The 18975-nt window shown below is 40.6% G+C and overlaps 1 protein-coding gene across 1 annotated transcript in view; it reads left to right on the top strand.

The window, feature by feature from the left end:
• Positions 1-18423, top strand: part of RNFT1 (ring finger protein, transmembrane 1) — a 142155-nt gene extending 123732 nt beyond the window's left edge. Inside the window, exon 9 of the mRNA XM_053707339.1 lies at positions 17992-18423. Coding sequence (XP_053563314.1) covers positions 17992-18126 — 135 coding nt within the window. The 3' untranslated portion in view covers positions 18127-18423. The remainder of the gene's footprint in view (positions 1-17991) is intronic.
• The last annotated feature ends 552 nt before the right edge of the window (positions 18424-18975 follow it).

Genomic DNA, 18975 nt, shown 5'->3' with positions numbered 1-18975 from the left:
TAAATTTGAAGGTATGGAGATTGAACGCTTAATTCTTAGTCATAGAGGTTTCTCTGACTCAGTGATTAATACTATGTTACAGGCTCGAAAATCTGTCTCTAGAAAGATTTATCGAGTTTGGAAGACTTACATCTTTTGGTGTTCTTCTCATAAATTCTCCTGGCATTCTTTCAGAATTCCTAGAATTTTACAATTTCTTCAGGATGGTTTGGATAAAGGTTTGTCTACAAGTACTTTGAAAGGACACATTTCTGCTCTTTCTGTTATTTTTCACAGAAAGATTGCTAATCTTCCTGATATTCATTGTTTTGTACAGGCTTTGGTCCGTATCAACGAAATTTAAAAGGAAACCAATGGCACTACTAGCGTATACGACCTTAATTCCTACACTTATTTAATAATTTGTCAGGATGTGGGTGCTGTGTATAAAACCGTATTTAGCAAAGAAAGAGAAAGTATACACTTATAGCACTCCTAGGTCTGTAAATAAATTGAATCTAACTGGATGATACAAATTATTCCCTAAGGAATAAGTGGAAGGGGAGAAAACAGATTGCAATTAAAATATAACTTTTATTGGGTTACGTTAAAAATAGGAATACACTTAAAATCACTCTTAAGCACCGATTTTCCTGATGTCAGCAAATTAGTACAAGTAAAGGTTATTGCTCCTAGTACTTAGGTGTTGATTGTGGGCTGGAGTGGGTGCTGCTATATACTTGTATCAGGAGATCTGATATACCAATTTAATGAAGTCCAAAGTTACTAATTCTTATGTGAGAATTAAGTATATGATATATTCTTTATATCTCAATAGTGATATATCTTAGCGGAGCTTGGTTTGGATTAAACACTGGATATATAATTTTTAATATTTCTGCTTGTTGCCAAGGTGGGATTATATATACCCAATTTATTATTTGGATTCTGAATAGAATCTCTTAACTCCGCTTTTAAGTATTAGCAGTTGCCTACCTCCGGATTGAAGAGTAGGCTGTTCCCTCCACAATAACAGAAGCTAACCTTCATATATGCTTTTAAATTGTATCTGAATAATTGAACTACAATTTTATCTTTATTGAGACAATGTATATTGTTGTTGTACTTAATAGACTTATGTGTATTGGTTTCTCTGCGATTGTAAATAACGATCGTTGCTGTTTGGTGTGCTTAAACTATAATTTCAAAGATTATGTTCTTTAGTCTCTGCACTTGAGCTGTATGTGCTTCCGACTTGTGAATCATACACAGTTTGTATATTATGAATGAACTTCGGTAAGATTTATCTGCTCACAGTTTCTTTAATATCAGTTTAAATAGCTCTCTGTGATGCGGCAGTAGAAAATCTTATATGTCGCAACATTGGAGCTTATCTGATTCTATCATCACAGAATGATTAAGTACCCATCTGGATAAATCACAATATACTGGTGATTAAATAATGTAGTTTCTTAGTATAATGAAACGTATCTGTTCTCAGTGACAACAAAGTTTAAGCAGATAGACGTACAAGCATTCCGCTTATGTTGTGAGTCTATAAGATTATAACCTAATGTTCGGATCAATTTCCACACTTGCAGTAAATTATACTTAATCTGTGTACATTTCACTTTGCATACAGACAGGATTGCCCCGGAAATAGGTTTGTGCACTATTCTGTTGTATAAGCTGTATTAACGGCAGAAATTATGCATACGTGATCAAGCTGCACATACTCATTTAGTCCAAAGCTAATATGATAGTGCTCTGAATATATTTTGTGCACCTTAGTTATGTAAAACACAGTTATCTTACAACAAGCGGTATCATGGATGTGGATGTATACCAAATGCAACTCGAAGTGAGTTAAATTATTAGGCAGTAGCGCCAAACAAAGTTCTATTATTAAGTCTTTATATATTTTGCAAATTGAAGTTAGCTAATACAGGAGAGATAGTACTTGCGATAATATTCAGTACCAGCACCATATATTCAACACATGATTAGATCTGAGCGTTCATTATCAAGTGAAACCGTGGCTGACTACAGTAATTTGCGGTAGCTTAAGGCTGTCTAAAAACACAGGAGCTCCTAGGACTCCTCACCATTGCCCTATCGTCCCTAACATGTTTCGCAACTAAACGTTGCTTTTTCAAAGGTGAACGCGCCGCAATATTCGCGGCTATTTAAGGCCGTTAGAAACACGCCCCCAATAGGCGTGTAATGTAATTCAGACCAATGATGTGAGATGAGCTAATGATTGACGTGTAGAGACGCATCTGAATACTACTGTTAGGGCAGTCCATTTAATTCTAATTACGAGCTTATTCTTGAGTTCTTCCCAAACCTGAAATTAAATACTGATGCGAATATGGTATAGAAAAAGCAATTAGTCTTTTTGAAAAGTTTTATTTTCCAAATATGTTGACAGAGGTGGCTGATATTGTATTAACCACAGTTACTCTGTGCAAAAGTTAGTATCATTATGATATACATATTTTCTTATCCTGAAGTGTTCTTATTTTGTTACTATACCTAACTATACCTAAGATTGTGATCTGTGTGAAACCCAATATATAATATATGGGGATAATTATATTGTGAACTAACGTGTTACATCGTGATTCCAAACATTAGAGGACAAATAATAAATGAAAGGATTCATCAATAAAGTACAGGAATAAATCAAAAAAGGGGAGGGGAAATGTGTGTTATAACATCAACCTGACTGGAATTGCTGTGTACATTATATTGTGAACAGGGGGGATTTTTTTGACCCCTAAGGAGTGCAATCTCGTGTGTGGTTATAATCTTGTAGAGGAGATATGAAAAAAGGGATATATAAAATTGTATAGGGGCGTGAATAAACCATTAATAAAAAATCACTTTCCGTGGTGTTGAAGTGAGTGCACCATCACTTATCTAGTGACTTAGTGTGTGAGTGTGTATTAAGTGTAACGTTGACAAAATACTGTTTCTGTGATTTGCTGTCTACCTTACATAGACAATCAGATTTTACAAGAAAGGAGTAAAATTATTTACTTCATTTAATCCATATGGTTGGACTGAGTTCAAAAGAAAGATCCATTTGCTCTCCGCTCTGAGTAGTGAATATTGCGGTGCGTTCACCTTTGAAAAAGCAACGTTTAGTTGCGAAACATGTTAGGGACGATAGGGCAATGGTGAGGAGTCCTAGGAGCTCCTGTGTTTTTAGACAGCCTTAAGCTACCGCAAATTACTGTAGTCAGCCACGGTTTCACTTGATAATGAACGCTCAGATCTAATCATGTGTTGAATATATGGTGCTGATACTGAATATTATCGCAAGTACTATCTCTCCTGTATTAGCTAACTTCAATTTGCAAAATATATAAAGACTTAATAATAGAACTTTGTTTGGCGCTACTGCCTAATAATTTAACTCACTTCGAGTTGCATTTGGTATACATCCACATCCATGATACCGCTTGTTGTAAGATAACTGTGTTTTACATAACTAAGGTGCACAAAATATATTCAGAGCACTATCATATTAGCTTTGGACTAAATGAGTATGTGCAGCTTGATCACGTATGCATAATTTCTGCCGTTAATACAGCTTATACAACAGAATAGTGCACAAACCTATTTCCGGGGCAATCCTGTCTGTATGCAAAGTGAAATGTACACAGATTAAGTATAATTTACTGCAAGTGTGGAAATTGATCCGAACATTAGGTTATAATCTTATAGACTCACAACATAAGCGGAATGCTTGTACGTCTATCTGCTTAAATTTTGTTGTCACTGAGAACAGATACGTTTCATTATACTAAGAAACTACATTATTTAATCACCAGTATATTGTGATTTATCCAGATGGGTACTTAATCATTCTGTGATGATAGAATCAGATAAGCTCCAATGTTGCGACATATAAGATTTTCTACTGCCGCATCACAGAGAGCTATTTAAACTGATATTAAAGAAACTGTGAGCAGATAAATCTTACCGAAGTTCATTCATAATATACAAACTGTGTATGATTCACAAGTCGGAAGCACATACAGCTCAAGTGCAGAGACTAAAGAACATAATCTTTGAAATTATAGTTTAAGCACACCAAACAGCAACGATCGTTATTTACAATCGCAGAGAAACCAATACACATAAGTCTATTAAGTACAACAACAATATACATTGTCTCAATAAAGATAAAATTGTAGTTCAATTATTCAGATACAATTTAAAAGCATATATGAAGGTTAGCTTCTGTTATTGTGGAGGGAACAGCCTACTCTTCAATCCGGAGGTAGGCAACTGCTAATACTTAAAAGCGGAGTTAAGAGATTCTATTCAGAATCCAAATAATAAATTGGGTATATATAATCCCACCTTGGCAACAAGCAGAAATATTAAAAATTATATATCCAGTGTTTAATCCAAACCAAGCTCCGCTAAGATATATCACTATTGAGATATAAAGAATATATCATATACTTAATTCTCACATAAGAATTAGTAACTTTGGACTTCATTAAATTGGTATATCAGATCTCCTGATACAAGTATATAGCAGCACCCACTCCAGCCCACAATCAACACCTAAGTACTAGGAGCAATAACCTTTACTTGTACTAATTTGCTGACATCAGGAAAATCGGTGCTTAAGAGTGATTTTAAGTGTATTCCTATTTTTAACGTAACCCAATAAAAGTTATATTTTAATTGCAATCTGTTTTCTCCCCTTCCACTTATTCCTTAGGGAATAATTTGTATCATCCAGTTAGATTCAATTTATTTACAGACCTAGGAGTGCTATAAGTGTATACTTTCTCTTTCTTTGCTAAATTTGGTCCGTATCAAACCTGTTATTAAGCCAATCTCTCCTCCTTGGAGTCTTAATTTGGTTTTGACAGCTTTACAGGCTCCTCCATTTGAGCCTATGCATTCTCTGGACATTAAATTACTTTCTTGGAAAGTACTGTTCCTTTTGGCTATCTCTTCTGCTAGAAGAGTTTCTGAATTATCTGCTCTTTCTTGTGAATCTCCTTTTCTGATTTTTCATCAGGATAAGGCGGTGTTTCAGACTTCTTTTCAATTTTTGCCTAAGGTTGTGAATTCTAACAACATTAGTAGAGAAATTGTTGTCCCTTCATTATGTCCTAATCCTAAGAATTCTAAGGAAAGATTTTAGAAAGACTTCTAGTCTATTTGTTGTTTTTTCTGGTCCCAGGAAAGGTCAGAAAGCTTCTGCCATTTCTTTGGCGTCTTGGTTAAAGTCTTTGATTCATCATGCTTACGTGGAGTCGGGTAAGTCTCCGCCTCAAAGAATTACGGCTCATTCTACTAGGTCAGTTTCTACTTCCTGGGCTTTTAGGAATGAAGCTTCTGTTGATCAGATTTGCAAAGCAGCGACTTGGTCTTCTTTGCATACTTTTACTAAATTCTACCATTTTGATGTGTTTCCTTCTTCTGAAGCAGTTTTTGGTAGAAAAGTACTTCAGGCAGCTGTTTCTGTTTGATTCGTCTGCTTATAATTTCAGTTTTTTTTATTATAAAGATTAAAACTTTTGATTTGGGTTGTGGATTATTTTTCAGCGGAATTGGCTGTCTTTATTTTATCCCTCCCTCTCTAGTGACTCTTGCGTGGAAGTTCCACATCTTGGGTATCTGCTATCCCATACGTCACTAGCTCATGGACTCTTGCTAATTACATGAAAGAAAACATAATTTATGTAAGAACTTACCTGATAAATTAATTTCTTTCATATTAGCAAGAGTCCATGAGACCCACCCTTTTTTTGTGGTGGTTATGATTTTTTTGTATAAAGCACAATTATTCCAATTCCTTATTTTTTTTTATGCTTTCGCTCCTTTCTTATCACCCCACTTCTTGGCTATTCGTTAAACTGAATTGTGGGTGTGGTGAGGGGTGTATTTATAGGCATTTTAAGGTTTGGGAAACTTTGCCCCACCTGGTAGGAATGTATATCCCATACGTCACTAGCTCATGGACTCTTGCTAATATGAAAGAAATGAATTTATCAGGTAAGTTCTTACATAAATTATGTTTTTGGGTTTTTTCTGGGGTTATTACCACATGGCTGTTTTTTAGTCACTTAGGAGTGATTTACTAGGCCTCACAGCTCCGGAGTAGAGTGGGAGGGGCCTAATTTCGCGTCTCAGATGCGCACTTAGAATTGCAGATAAGTTCATGCTGTTTCACATGGAGGGTCCTGCTGATGTTTGAGGGCCTAAAAGAAGCTATATTCCCCAAAATCTAATCCCTAAGGGAAGGTAGGGCCACAGCAAGGCTGTGGCAAGGTGCTGTAGTGATTTAACCAGGTGTTGGCTTTATGCTGCTCCGGTTTGGGCATTAAGGGGTTAATCGTTTTGAAACTTGGGGTGAAATCTTATTAAGGCTTTAGCTACATACTGTGAAAGATTGCTGCATTTTTCACCGTTTTGTAAAATTGTGTGCTCTCTTTATCTCTTAAAGGCACAGTAACTTTTTTTCAAATTGTGTTTTTTATTTGATTAAAGTGATTCCAAGCCTGTTTGTGTACTCTACTAGTCTGTTAAACATGTCTGACACTAAGGAAAATCCTTGTTCAATGTGTTTAGAAGCCATGGTGGAACCCCCTCTCAGAATGTGTCCCACTTGTACTGATATGTCTATACACTTTAAAGATCATATTGTTGCACTTAAGAATGTGGCCCAAGATGATTCTCAGACTGAAGGTAACGAGGGTAGCCCGTCTGCCTCTCCCCAAGTGTCACAACCAGTTACGCCCGCGCAAGCGACGCCTAGTACCTCTAGTGCGTCTAACCCTTTTACATTACAAGACTTAGCGGCAGTCATGGATAATTCTCTTACAGCCTTCTTATCTAAACTGCCCGTGTTACCTGCAAATCGTGATAGCTCCGTTTTAAGAACAGATTATGAACATTCTGACGCTTTGGTAGCCGTATCCGATATACCCTCACAACGCTCTGAAGTGGGAGCGAGGGATTTGATGTCTGAGGGAGAAGTCTCTGATTCAGGAAGGGTTCCTCCCCAGACAGATTCAGATACATTGGCTTTTAAATTTAAACTAGAAGACCTCCGTGTTTTACTTAGGGAGGTATTAGCTACTCTGGATGAATGACTTTGGTGATCCCAGAGAAATTGTGTAAAATGGACAAGTACCTAGAGGTCCCTGTTTACACGGATGCGTTTCCGGTCCCTAAGAGGATTGCGGATATCGTTACTAGGGAGTGGGAGAGGCCAGGTGTCCCTTTTGTCCCCCCTCCTGTTTTTAAGAAAATGTTCCCCATATCTGACCCCATGCGGGACTCGTGGCAGACGGTCCCTAAGGTGGAGGGGGCTGTTTCTACACTAGCTAAACGCACAACCATACCAATTGAAGACAGTTGTGCTTTTAAAGACCCTATGGATAAAAAATTAGAGGGTTTACTTAAGAAAATTTTTGTTCAACAAGGTTTTCTTCTCCAACCTATTGCCTGCATTATTCCTGTAACTACTGCAGCTGCTTTCTGGTTTGAGGCGCTGGAAGACTCGCTCCAGACGGAGACCTCATATGAGGAAATTATGGATAGAATTAAGGCTCTAAAGCTAGCTAATTCTTTTATCACTGACGCCGCTTTCCAAATAGCTAAGTTAGTGACGAAAAATTCAGGTTTCGCCATTTTGGCGCGCAGGGCGCTATGGCTAAAGTCCTGGTCGGCCGATGTGTCGTCTAAATCCAAGCTTTTGAACATTCCTTTCAAAGGGAAGACCCTATTCAGGCCTGAATTGAAAGAGATTATTTCAGATTTCACCGGGGGAAAAGGCCATGCTCTCCCTCAGGACAAAGCCTTTAACACACAGAACAAAGCTAATTTTCGTTCCTTTCGCAATTTCAGGAACGGCCCCGCTTCATCCTCTCCGGCTGCAAAGCAAGAGGGTAACGCTTCACAGCCCAAGGCAAACTGGAAACCTTACCAGGGCTGGAATAAGGGTAAACAGGCCAAAAAGCCTGCAGCTGCCACCAAGACAGCATGAAGGGGTAGCCCCCGATCCGGGACCGGATCTAGTAGGGGGCAGACTCTCTCTCTTCGCTCAGGCCTGGGCAAGAGATGTACACGATCCTTGGGAATTAGAGATTGTAGCCCCGGGATACCTTCTAGAATTCAAGGACTCTCCTCCAAGGGGAAGGTTCCACATTTCTTGTCTGTCTACAGATCAGACAAAGAAACAGGCGTTTTTACGCTGTGTAGAAGATCTACATACAATGGGAGTGATCCACCCAGTTCCAATTGCAGAACAAGGACTGGGGTTTTACTCAAACCTGTTTGTTTTTCCCAAAAAAGAAGGAACTTTCTTCTGTTAAGTGTGATCAGTCCACGGGTCATCATTACTTCTGGGATATTACTCCTCCCCAACAGGAAGTGCAAGAGGATTCACCCAGCAGAGCTGCATATAGCTCCTCCCCTCTACGTCACTCCCAGTCATTCTCTTGCACCCAACGACTAGATAGGATGTGTGAGAGGACTATGGTGATTATACTTAGTTTTATATCTTCAATCAAAAGTTTGTTATTTTAAAATAGCACCGGAGTGTGTTATTATCTCTCTGGCAGAGTTTGAAGAAGAATCTACCAGAGTTTTTGTTATGATTTTAGCCGGAGTAGTTAAGATCATATTGCTGTTTCTCGGCCATCTGAGGAGAGGTAAACTTCAGATCAGGGGACAGCGGGCAGATGAATCTGCATAGAGGTATGTAGCAGTTTTTATTTTCTGACAATGGAATTGATGAGAAAATCCTGCCATACCGATATATTGTCATGTATGTATACTTTACACTTCAGTATTCTGGGGAATGGTACTTCACTAGAATTACACTGTAAGAAATACATAAAGCTGTTTAATAACTAGAGATTATGTTTAACGTTTTTGCTGGAATGTAAAATCGTTTTCATTTGCTGAGGTACTGAGTGAATAAATGTTTGGGCACTATTTTTCCACTTGGCAGTTGCTTAATCTGTTTTCTGACAGTTTCTGTTCTCCCTCACTGCTGTGTGTGAGGGGGAGGGGCCGTTTTTTGGCGCTTTTACTACGCATCAAATATTTCAGTCAGCAACTCATTGTATTCCCTGCATGATCCGGTTCATCTCTACAGAGCTCAGGGGTCTTCAAAACTTTTTTTGAGGGAGGTAATTTCTCTCAGCAGAGCTGTGAGAATTATAGTTTGACTGAGATAAACGTTTATTCTGTATTTTGTTTCCTGCTTTCAGAATTTGTTATCTTTGCTAATGGGATTAAACCTTTGCTAAAGTTGTGTTGTTTACAAGGATTGAGGCTATAACTGTTTCAATTTATTAATTTTCAACTGTCATAGATCTTCTGTGCTTCTTAAAGGCACAGTACGTTTTAATATTATTCTAATTGAATTGTATTTCCAAGTTGCAAGTTTATTTGCTAGTGTGTTAAACATGTCTGATTCAGAGGATGATACCTGTGTCATTTGTTGCAATGCCAAAGTGGAGCCCAATAGAAATTTATGTACTAACTGTATTGATGCTACTTTAAATAAAAGTCAATCTGTACAAATTGAACAAATTTCACCAAACAACGAGGGGAGAGTTATGCCGACTAACTCGCCTCACGTGTCAGTACCTACATCTCCCGCTCAGAGGGAGGTGCGTGATATTGTAGCGCCGAGTACATCTGGGCGGCCATTACAAATCACATTACAGGATATGGCTACTGTTATGACTGAGGTTTTGGCTAAATTACCAGAACTAAGAGGTAAGCGTGATCACTCTGGGGTGAGAACAGAGTGCGCTGATAATATTAGGGCCATGTCAGACACTGCGTCACAGGTGGCAGAACATGAGGACGGAGAACTTCATTCTGTGGGTGACGGTTCTGATCCAAACAGACTGGATCCAGATATTTCAAATTTTAAATTTAAACTGGAAAACCTCCGTGTATTACTAGGGGAGGTGTTAGCGGCTCTGAATGATTGTAACACAGTTGCAATACCAGAGAAAATGTGTAGGTTGGATAAATATTTTGCGTTACCGACAAGTACTGAGGTTTTTCCTATACCTAAGAGACTTACTGAAATTGTTACTAAGGAGTGGGATAGACCCGGTGTGCCGTTCTCACCCCCTCCGATATTTAGAAAAATGTTTCCAATAGACGCCACCACAAGGGACTTATGGCAAACGGTCCCTAAGGTGGAGGGAGCAGTTTCTACCTTAGCTAAGCGTACCACTATCCCGGTGGAGGATAGCTGTGCTTTTTCAGATCCAATGGATAAAAAATTAGAGGGTTACCTTAAGAAAATGTTTGTTCAACAAGGTTTTATATTGCAACCCCTTGCATGCATTGCGCCGATCACGGCTGCAGCGGCATTCTGGATTGAGTCTCTGGAAGAGAACATTGGTTCAGCTACTCTGGACGACATTACGGACAGGCTTAGAGTCCTTAAACTAGCTTATTCATTCATTTCGGAGGCCGTAGTACATCTTACTAAACTTACGGCGAAGAATTCAGGATTCGCCATTCAGGCACGCAGGGCGCTGTGGCTAAAATCCTGGTCAGCTGATGTTACTTCTAAGTCTAAATTGCTTAATATACCTTTCAAAGGGCAGACCTTATTCGGGCCCGGGTTGAAAGAGATTATCGCTGACATTACAGGAGGTAAAGGCCATGCCCTGCCTCAGGACAAAGCCAAGACTAGACAGTCTAATTTTCGTTCCTTTCGTAATTTCAAAGCAGGAGCAGCATCAACTTCCTCTGCACCAAAACAGGAAGGAGCTGTTGCTCGCTACAGACAAGGCTGGAAACTTAACCAGTCCTGGAACAAGGGCAAGCAGACTAGGAAACCTGCTGCTGCCCCTAAAACAGCATGAATTGAGGGCCCCCGATCCGGGATCGGATCTAGTGGGGGGCAGACTTTCTCTCTTCGCCCAGGCTTGGGCAAGAGATGTTCAGGATCCCTGGGCGCTAGAGATAATATCTCAGGGATACCTTCTGGACTTCAAATACTCTCCTCCAAGAGAGAGATTTCATCTGTCAAGATTGTCAACAATCCAGACAAAGAAAGAGGCGTTTCTACGCTGCGTACAAGAGCTCTTGTTAATGGGAGTAATCCATCCAGTTCCACGATCGGAACAGGGTCAGGGGTTTTACTCAAATCTGTTTGTGGTTCCCAAAAAAGAGGGAACTTTCAGACCAATCCTGGACTTAAAGATCCTAAACAAATTCCTAAGAGTTCCATCGTTCAAGATGGAGACTATTCGGACAATTTTACCTATGATCCAAGAGGGTCAGTACATGACCACTGTAGATTTAAAAGATGCTTACCTTCACATACCGATTCACAAAGATCATTATCGGTACCTAAGGTTTGCCTTCCTAGACAGGCATTACCAGTTTGTGGCTCTTCCATTCGGATTGGCTACAGCTCCAAGAATCTTCACAAAGGTTCTGGGTGCTCTTCTGGCAGTACTAAGACCGCGGGGAATCTCGGTAGCTCCATACCTAGACGACATTCTGATACAAGCTTCAAGCTTTCAAACTGCCAAGTCTCATACAGAGTTAGTGCTGGCATTTCTAAGGTCACATGGATGGAAGGTGAACGAAAAGAAAAGTTCACTCGTTCCACTCACAAGAGTTCCCTTCCTGGGGACTCTTATAGATTCTGTAGAAATTAAGATTTACCTGACAGAGGACAGGCTAACAAGACTTCAAAGTGCTTGCCGCACCCTTCATTCCATTCAACACCCGTCAGTGGCTCAATGCATGGAGGTAATCGGCTTAATGGTAGCGGCAATGGACATAGTACCCTTTGCACGCTTACACCTCAGACCACTGCAACTGTGCATGCTAAGTCAGTGGAATGGGGATTACTCAGACTTATCCCCTTCTCTGAATCTGGATCAAGAGACCAGAAATTCTCTTCTATGGTGGCTTTCTCGGCCACATCTGTCCAGGGGGATGCCATTCAGCAGACCAGACTGGACAATTGTAACAACAGACGCCAGCCTTCTAGGTTGGGGTGCCGTCTGGAATTCTCTGAAGGCTCAGGGACAATGGAGTCAGGAGGAGAGTCTCCTGCCAATAAACATTCTGGAATTGAGAGCAGTTCTCAATGCCCTCCTGGCTTGGCCCCAGTTGACAACTCGGGGGTTCATCAGGTTTCAGTCGGACAACATCACGACTGTAGCTTACATCAACCATCAGGGAGGGACAAGAAGCTCCCTAGCTATGATGGAAGTATCAAAGATAATTCGCTGGGCAGAGTCTCACTCTTGCCACCTGTCAGCAATCCACATCCCGGGAGTGGAGAACTGGGAGGCGGATTTCTTAAGTCGTCAGACTTTTCATCCGGGGGAGTGGGAACTTCATCCGGAGGTCTTTGCCCAAATACTTCGACGTTGGGGCAAACCAGAGATAGATCTCATGGCGTCTCGACAGAACGCCAAGCTTCCTCGTTACGGGTCCAGATCCAGGGATCCAGGAGCAGTCCTGATAGATGCTCTGACAGCACCTTGGGACTTCAGGATGGCTTACGTGTTTCCACCCTTCCCGTTGCTTCCTCGATTGATTGCCAGAATCAAACAAGAGAGAGCATCAGTGATTCTAATAGCACCTGCGTGGCCACGCAGGACTTGGTATGCAGACCTGGTGGACATGTCATCCTGTCCACATTGGTCTCTACCTCTGAAACAGGACCTTCTGATACAGGGTCCCTTCAAACATCAAAATCTAACTTCTCTGAAGCTGACTGCTTGGAAATTGAACGCTTGATTTTATCAAGACGTGGGTTTTCTGAGTCAGTTATTGATACCTTAATACAGGCTAGGAAACCTGTTACCAGAAAGATTTACCATAAGATATGGCGTAAATACCTATATTGGTGTGAATCCAAAGGTTACTCTTGGAGTAAGGTTAGGATTCCTAGGATATTGTCTTTTCTACAAGAAGGTTTAGAAAAGGGTTTATCTGCTAGTTCATTAAAGGGACAGATCTCAGCTCTGTCCATTTTGTTACACAAACGTCTGTCAGAAGTTCCTGACGTCCAGGCTTTTTGTCAGGCTTTGGCCAGGATTAAGCCTGTGTTTAAAACTGTTGCTCCACCATGGAGTTTAAACCTTGTTCTTAATGTTTTACAGGGCGTTCCGTTTGAACCCCTTCATTCCATTGATATAAAGTTGTTATCTTGGAAAGTTCTATTTTTAATGGCTATTTCCTCGGCTCGAAGAGTCTCTGAATTATCAGCCTTACATTGTGATTCTCCTTATTTGATTTTTCATTCGGATAAGGTAGTCCTGCGTACTAAACCTGGGTTCTTACCTAAGGTAGTTACTAACAGGAATATCAATCAAGAGATTGTTGTTCCTTCTTTATGCCCAAATCCTTCTTCAAAGAAGGAACGTCTACTGCACAACCTGGATGTAGTCCGTGCTCTAAAATTTTACTTACAGGCAACTAAGGAATTTCGACAAACGTCTTCTCTGTTTGTCATTTACTCTGGGCAGAGGAGAGGTCAAAAAGCTTCCGCTACCTCTCTTTCTTTTTGGCTTCGTAGCATAATTCGTTTAGCTTATGAGACTGCTGGACAGCAGCCTCCTGAAAGAATTACAGCTCATTCTACTAGAGCTGTGGCTTCCACTTGGGCCTTCAAGAATGAGGCTTCTGTTGAACAGATTTGCAAGGCTGCAACTTGGTCTTCGCTTCATACTTTTTCCAAATTTTACAAATTTGACACTTTTGCTTCATCGGAGGCTATTTTTGGGAGAAAGGTTCTTCAGGCAGTGGTTCCTTCTGTATAAAGAGCCTGCCTATCCCTCCCGTCATCCGTGTACTTTTGCTTTGGTATTGGTATCCCAGAAGTAATGATGACCCGTGGACTGATCACACTTAACAGAAGAAAACATAATTTATGCTTACCTGATAAATTCCTTTCTTCTGTAGTGTGATCAGTCCACGGCCCGCCCTGTTTTTAAGGCAGGTAAATATTTTTTAATTTATACTCCAGTCACCACTTCACCCTTGGCTTTTCCTTTCTCGTTGGTCCTTGGTCGAATGACTGGGAGTGACGTAGAGGGGAGGAGCTATATGCAGCTCTGCTGGGTGAATCCTCTTGCACTTCCTGTTGGGGAGGAGTAATATCCCAGAAGTAATGATGACCCGTGGACTGATCACACTACAGAAGAAAGGAATTTATCAGGTAAGCATAAATTATGTTTTCAGACCAATCCTGGATCTCAAAATTCTAAACAAATTCCTCAGAGTCCCATCGTTCAAGATGGAGACCATTCGGACAATCTTACCAATGATCCAGGAGGGTCAATATATGACTTCTGTGGATCTAAAGGATGCGTATCTGCACATTCCTATCCACAAAGATCATCACCAGTACCTCAGGTTCGCCTTTCTGGACAAGCATTTTCAGTTTGTGGCTCTTCCTTTCGGTTGGCCACTGCTCCCAGAATTTTCACAAAGGTGATAGGGTCCCTCCTGGAGGTTCTAAGACCGCGGGGCATAGCAGTGGCGCCTTACCTAGACGACATCTTAATTCTGGCGTCAACTTTCCAAAGAACCAAGTCTCACACGGAGATTGCATTGGCCTTTCTGAGGTCTCACGGGTGGAAGGTGAACAGCAAAAAGAGTTCTCTCTCCCCCCTCACAAGAGTTCCATTCCTAGGAACCCTGATAGACTCGGTAGAAATGAAAATATTTCTGACGGAGGTCAGAAAGCTAAAACTCTTAACTACTTGCCGAGCTCTTTATTCCATTCCTCGGCCATCTGTGGCTCAGTGCATGGAGACAATCGGAATAATGGTTGCGGCAATGGACATAGTCCCTTTTGCTCGGATACACCTCAGACCACTGCAACTATGCATGCTCAAACAGTGGAATGGGGATTATGCAGATTTGTCTCCTCAAATTCAGTTGGACCAGGAGACCAGAGATTCTCTTCTCTGGTGGTTGTCTCAGGATCACCTGTCTCAAGGAATATGTTTCCGCAGGCCAGAGTGGATCATCGTAACGACCGACGCCAGTCTGTTAGGCTGGGGTGCGGTCTGGGACTCCCTGAAAGCTCAGGGCTTATGATCTCGGGAAGAAACTCTTCTCCCGATAAACATTCTGGAACTGAGGGCGATATTCAACGCTCTTCAGGCATGGCCTCAACTAGTGGCGGCCAAATTCATCAGATTTCAGTCGGACAACATCACGACTGTAGCTTACGTCAATCATCAGGGGGGAACAAAGAGTTCCCTAGCGATGACGGAAGTAACCAAAATAATCAGGTGGGCGGAGGATCACTCCTGCCATCTCTCAGCAATTCACATCCCAGGAGTAGACAACTGGGAGGCGGATTTTCTAAGTCGTCAGACTTTTCACCCGGGGGAGTGGGAACTCCACCCGGAGGTATTTGCCCAGCTGACTCAGCTATGGGGCACCCCAGAGTTGGATCAGATGGCGTCCCGTCAGAACACCAAACTTCCTCTCTACGGGTCCAGGTCCCGGGATCCCAAGGCAGTATTGATAGATGCTCTAGCAGCGCCTTGATCCTTAAATCTGGCTTATGTTTTTCCACCGTTTCCTCTCCTCCCGCGTCTGGTTGCCAGAATCAAGCAGGAGAAGGCTTTGGTGATTCTGATAGCGCCTGCGTGGCCACGCAGGACTTGGTATGCAGACCTAGTGGACATGTCATCTGTGCCACCATGGACACTGCCAATGAGGCAGGATCTTCTAATACAGGGTCCGTTCAAGCATCCAAATTTAGTTTCTCTACATCTGACTGCTTGGAGATTGATCGCTTAATTCTATCAAAGCGTGGGTTCTCTGAGTCAGTTATAGATACTCTGATTCAGGCTAGAAAGCCTGTCACCAGGAAAATCTACCATAAGATATGGCGGAAATATCTTTGTTGGTGTGAGTCCAAGGGTTACTCATGGAGTAAGATTAGGATTCCCAGGATATTGTCCTTTCTCCAAGAAGGACTGGAGAAAGGATTGTCAGCTAGTTCCTTAAAAGGACAAATATCTGCTTTGTCTATCCTGTTACACAAGCGTCTGGCAGAGGTACCAGACGTTCAAGCGTTTGCTCAGGCTTTAGTCAGAATCAAGCCTGTCTATAAACCTGTGGCTCCGCCATGGAGTTTGAATCTAGTTCTTTCAGTTCTTCAAGGGGTTCCGTTTGAACCTTTACATTCCATAGACATTAAGTTGTTATCTTGGAAAGTTTTGTTTTTGATAGCTATCTCTTCTGCTCGAAGAGTTTCAGAATTATCTGCCTTACAGTGTGATTCACCTTACCTGGTGTTCCACGCAGATAAGGTAGTTTTGCGTACCAAGCCTGGTTTTCTTCCTAAAGTTGTTTCTAACAAGAATATTAACCAGGAAATAGTTGTTCCTTCTCTGTGTCCTAATCCATCTTCGAAGAAGGAACGTCTATTACACAATCTTGATGTAGTTCGTGCTTTAAAGTTCTATTTACAAGCAACTAAGGATTTCAGACAAACATCTTCCTTGTTTATCTATTCTGGTAAGAGGAGAGGTCAGAAAGTGACTGCTACCTCTCTTTCCTTTTGGCTGAAAAGCATCATCCGTTTGGCCTATGAGACTGCTGGCCAGCAGCCTCCTGAAAGAATTACTGCTCATTCTACCAGAGCAGTGGCTTCCACATGGGCTTTCAAAAATGAGGCTTCTGTTGAACAGATTTGTAAGGCAGCGACTTGGTCTTCACTGCATACTTTTGGCAAATTTTACAAATTCAATACTTTTGCTTCTTCTGAGGCTATTTTTGGGAGAAAGGTTTCGCAAGCAGTGGTGCCTTCCGTTTAAGGTACCTGTCTTGTTCCCTCCCTTCATCGTGTCCTAAAGCTTTGGTATTGGTATCCCACAAGTAAAGGATGAATCCGTGGACTGGATACACCTAGCAAGAGAAAACAGAATTTATGCTTACCTGATAAATTACTTTCTCTTGCGGTGTATCCAGTCCACGGCCCGCCCTGGCATTTAAGTCAGGTAAAACATTTTTTGTTTAAACTACAGTCACCACTGCACCCTATGGTTTCTCCTTTTTCTTCCTAACCTTTGGTCGAATGACTGGGGGGTGGAGCTAGAGGGGGTGCTATATGGACAGCTTTGCTGTGTGCTCTCTTTGCTACTTCCTGTAGGGAATGAGAATATCCCACAAGTAAAGGATGAATCCGTGGACTGGATACACCGCAAGAGAAAGTAATTTATCAGGTAAGCATAAATTCTGTTTTTATTGTCTATAAAACAATGGGAGCTGCCATGTTGTAACTTAAGTTACCTTCTCGGCTGTGGCCAATTAGGAAAAGTTATAAATAGGTCACTAGAGTGTGCAGCCAATGACTGTGTGGAATAGAACAGTGTTCTGTACTACCATTTCTAACAGGAATGGAAAAGCTCACAATTTCAGAATGGAATTACACAGAAAAGGGGACAAAATAATGAAAGTATATTGCAGAATTTGTTTTTTTATATATAAGATTTATCATTTTATATTACTGTCTCTCAAAGTGTTTAATGTCCCTCTAACGGTTTATGTAATCAGCAGTTCTAATAATGTCAGACTGAAAACCTACATGATTCATCCATTCAACTCTGACCCATTAACACCTCTGGAGCAGAGATGTAACCCACACTTTTATACCCTGAAATAAGTAGAAGCAAAATTGATACCAGAATAAAGTAGAAGGGTATAGTTAAAGAGAGATCCCCCTATTGAATTTTGGAAAATTTTAACTACCTCAAAGATGGTTTTCTACATTGTAATAAAAAAGCTGAAATACAGCGCAAAATGCGATTTAATAATTCAAGTTGTGGTAATGTTTAAGAAGAATGCAGAATTGTGCTGACTGATCTGATTTCACATGTATCTATGGAGATAAAACAAAGATATTATGTTATATTATTTTCCATCTGAATTTTGTTAACAGGAAATGTCTTCATTTTAGTCGCCTCCTAAATTAAAAGTAAACCCTCTTCTTTTTTTCAGCACATTTTCTGTGAAGAATGCATTTCATTATGGTTCAACAGAGAAAAAACCTGCCCCCTATGCCGGACTGTTATTTCTGATCACATTTACAAGTGGAATGATGGAGCTACAAGTCTTCAACTGCAGCTGTTTTAGACCATGTTGTCGCAAAAAAAAAAAAAAAAACTATTTAAAAATGTATACTGCAAAGATACTTATTTTAGCAATAAACTAATTTTATACAAAAGAATATAGCAATTTTGCTACAATTTCAGGGAAATAAAGTATTGAATGGCTATATTGTAATGTGATTGTAAAGGGATTTTCATAGTATATATTTTTCTTTAAATATATATACATATACAAAATTTATTATCTGGGGAGTGAACGATATTTGCAGTGCAAAGCTTAACTATATTTATTCCATTATTAAATATTCTTATTTTCTGCTTATCTGTACTGAAATTATTTGATGCAGTTATTACAGCGATTTCAAACTGTTAAAAAATAAAATAGCAGTCCTTTCATTAAGATAATTACTATAAATACTATAGAAATCAAGTGAAACAAACAGGATATTTGTCATTTCTACACATGCTGAGTAAGAGCATGAGAACAGGAGTGTATTCATTACTGCTGTGTTAATAATAAAGGACAATTAAATACAGTAGAACTGTATAATTAACAACTGCATATTAAAAAGACAAAGACGCTTAAGTGTTTACTATGAGGGGAATGCCCCTATTGGTTTCAGGCTCGCTCGCTCACCCTGCAACTGATATTAATGAGCATCGGTTTAAACCGTCTCTGACAACTTTGAGTTGGCAGATGAAAATCACCCCAGACTCATTCTACCAGGATGATTGACAAGCCCTACTTTCACGCAATTAGTTGTTCACTTGTGCAATGCTAAATATGGGGAGCAAACACGCCCCACAATTTGCAATGAAATGCAGACAGGCAGGGGCGTATTATGGCCTAGGCACACAAGGCATGTGCCTAGAG

Source organism: Bombina bombina, chromosome 3 (genome assembly GCF_027579735.1).
Source record: "Bombina bombina isolate aBomBom1 chromosome 3, aBomBom1.pri, whole genome shotgun sequence".
In the NCBI taxonomy this organism is placed as follows: domain Eukaryota; kingdom Metazoa; phylum Chordata; class Amphibia; order Anura; family Bombinatoridae; genus Bombina; species Bombina bombina.
Note: the sequence above shows the minus strand (reverse complement) of the source record. Positions and strands in the feature narration are given on the sequence as shown.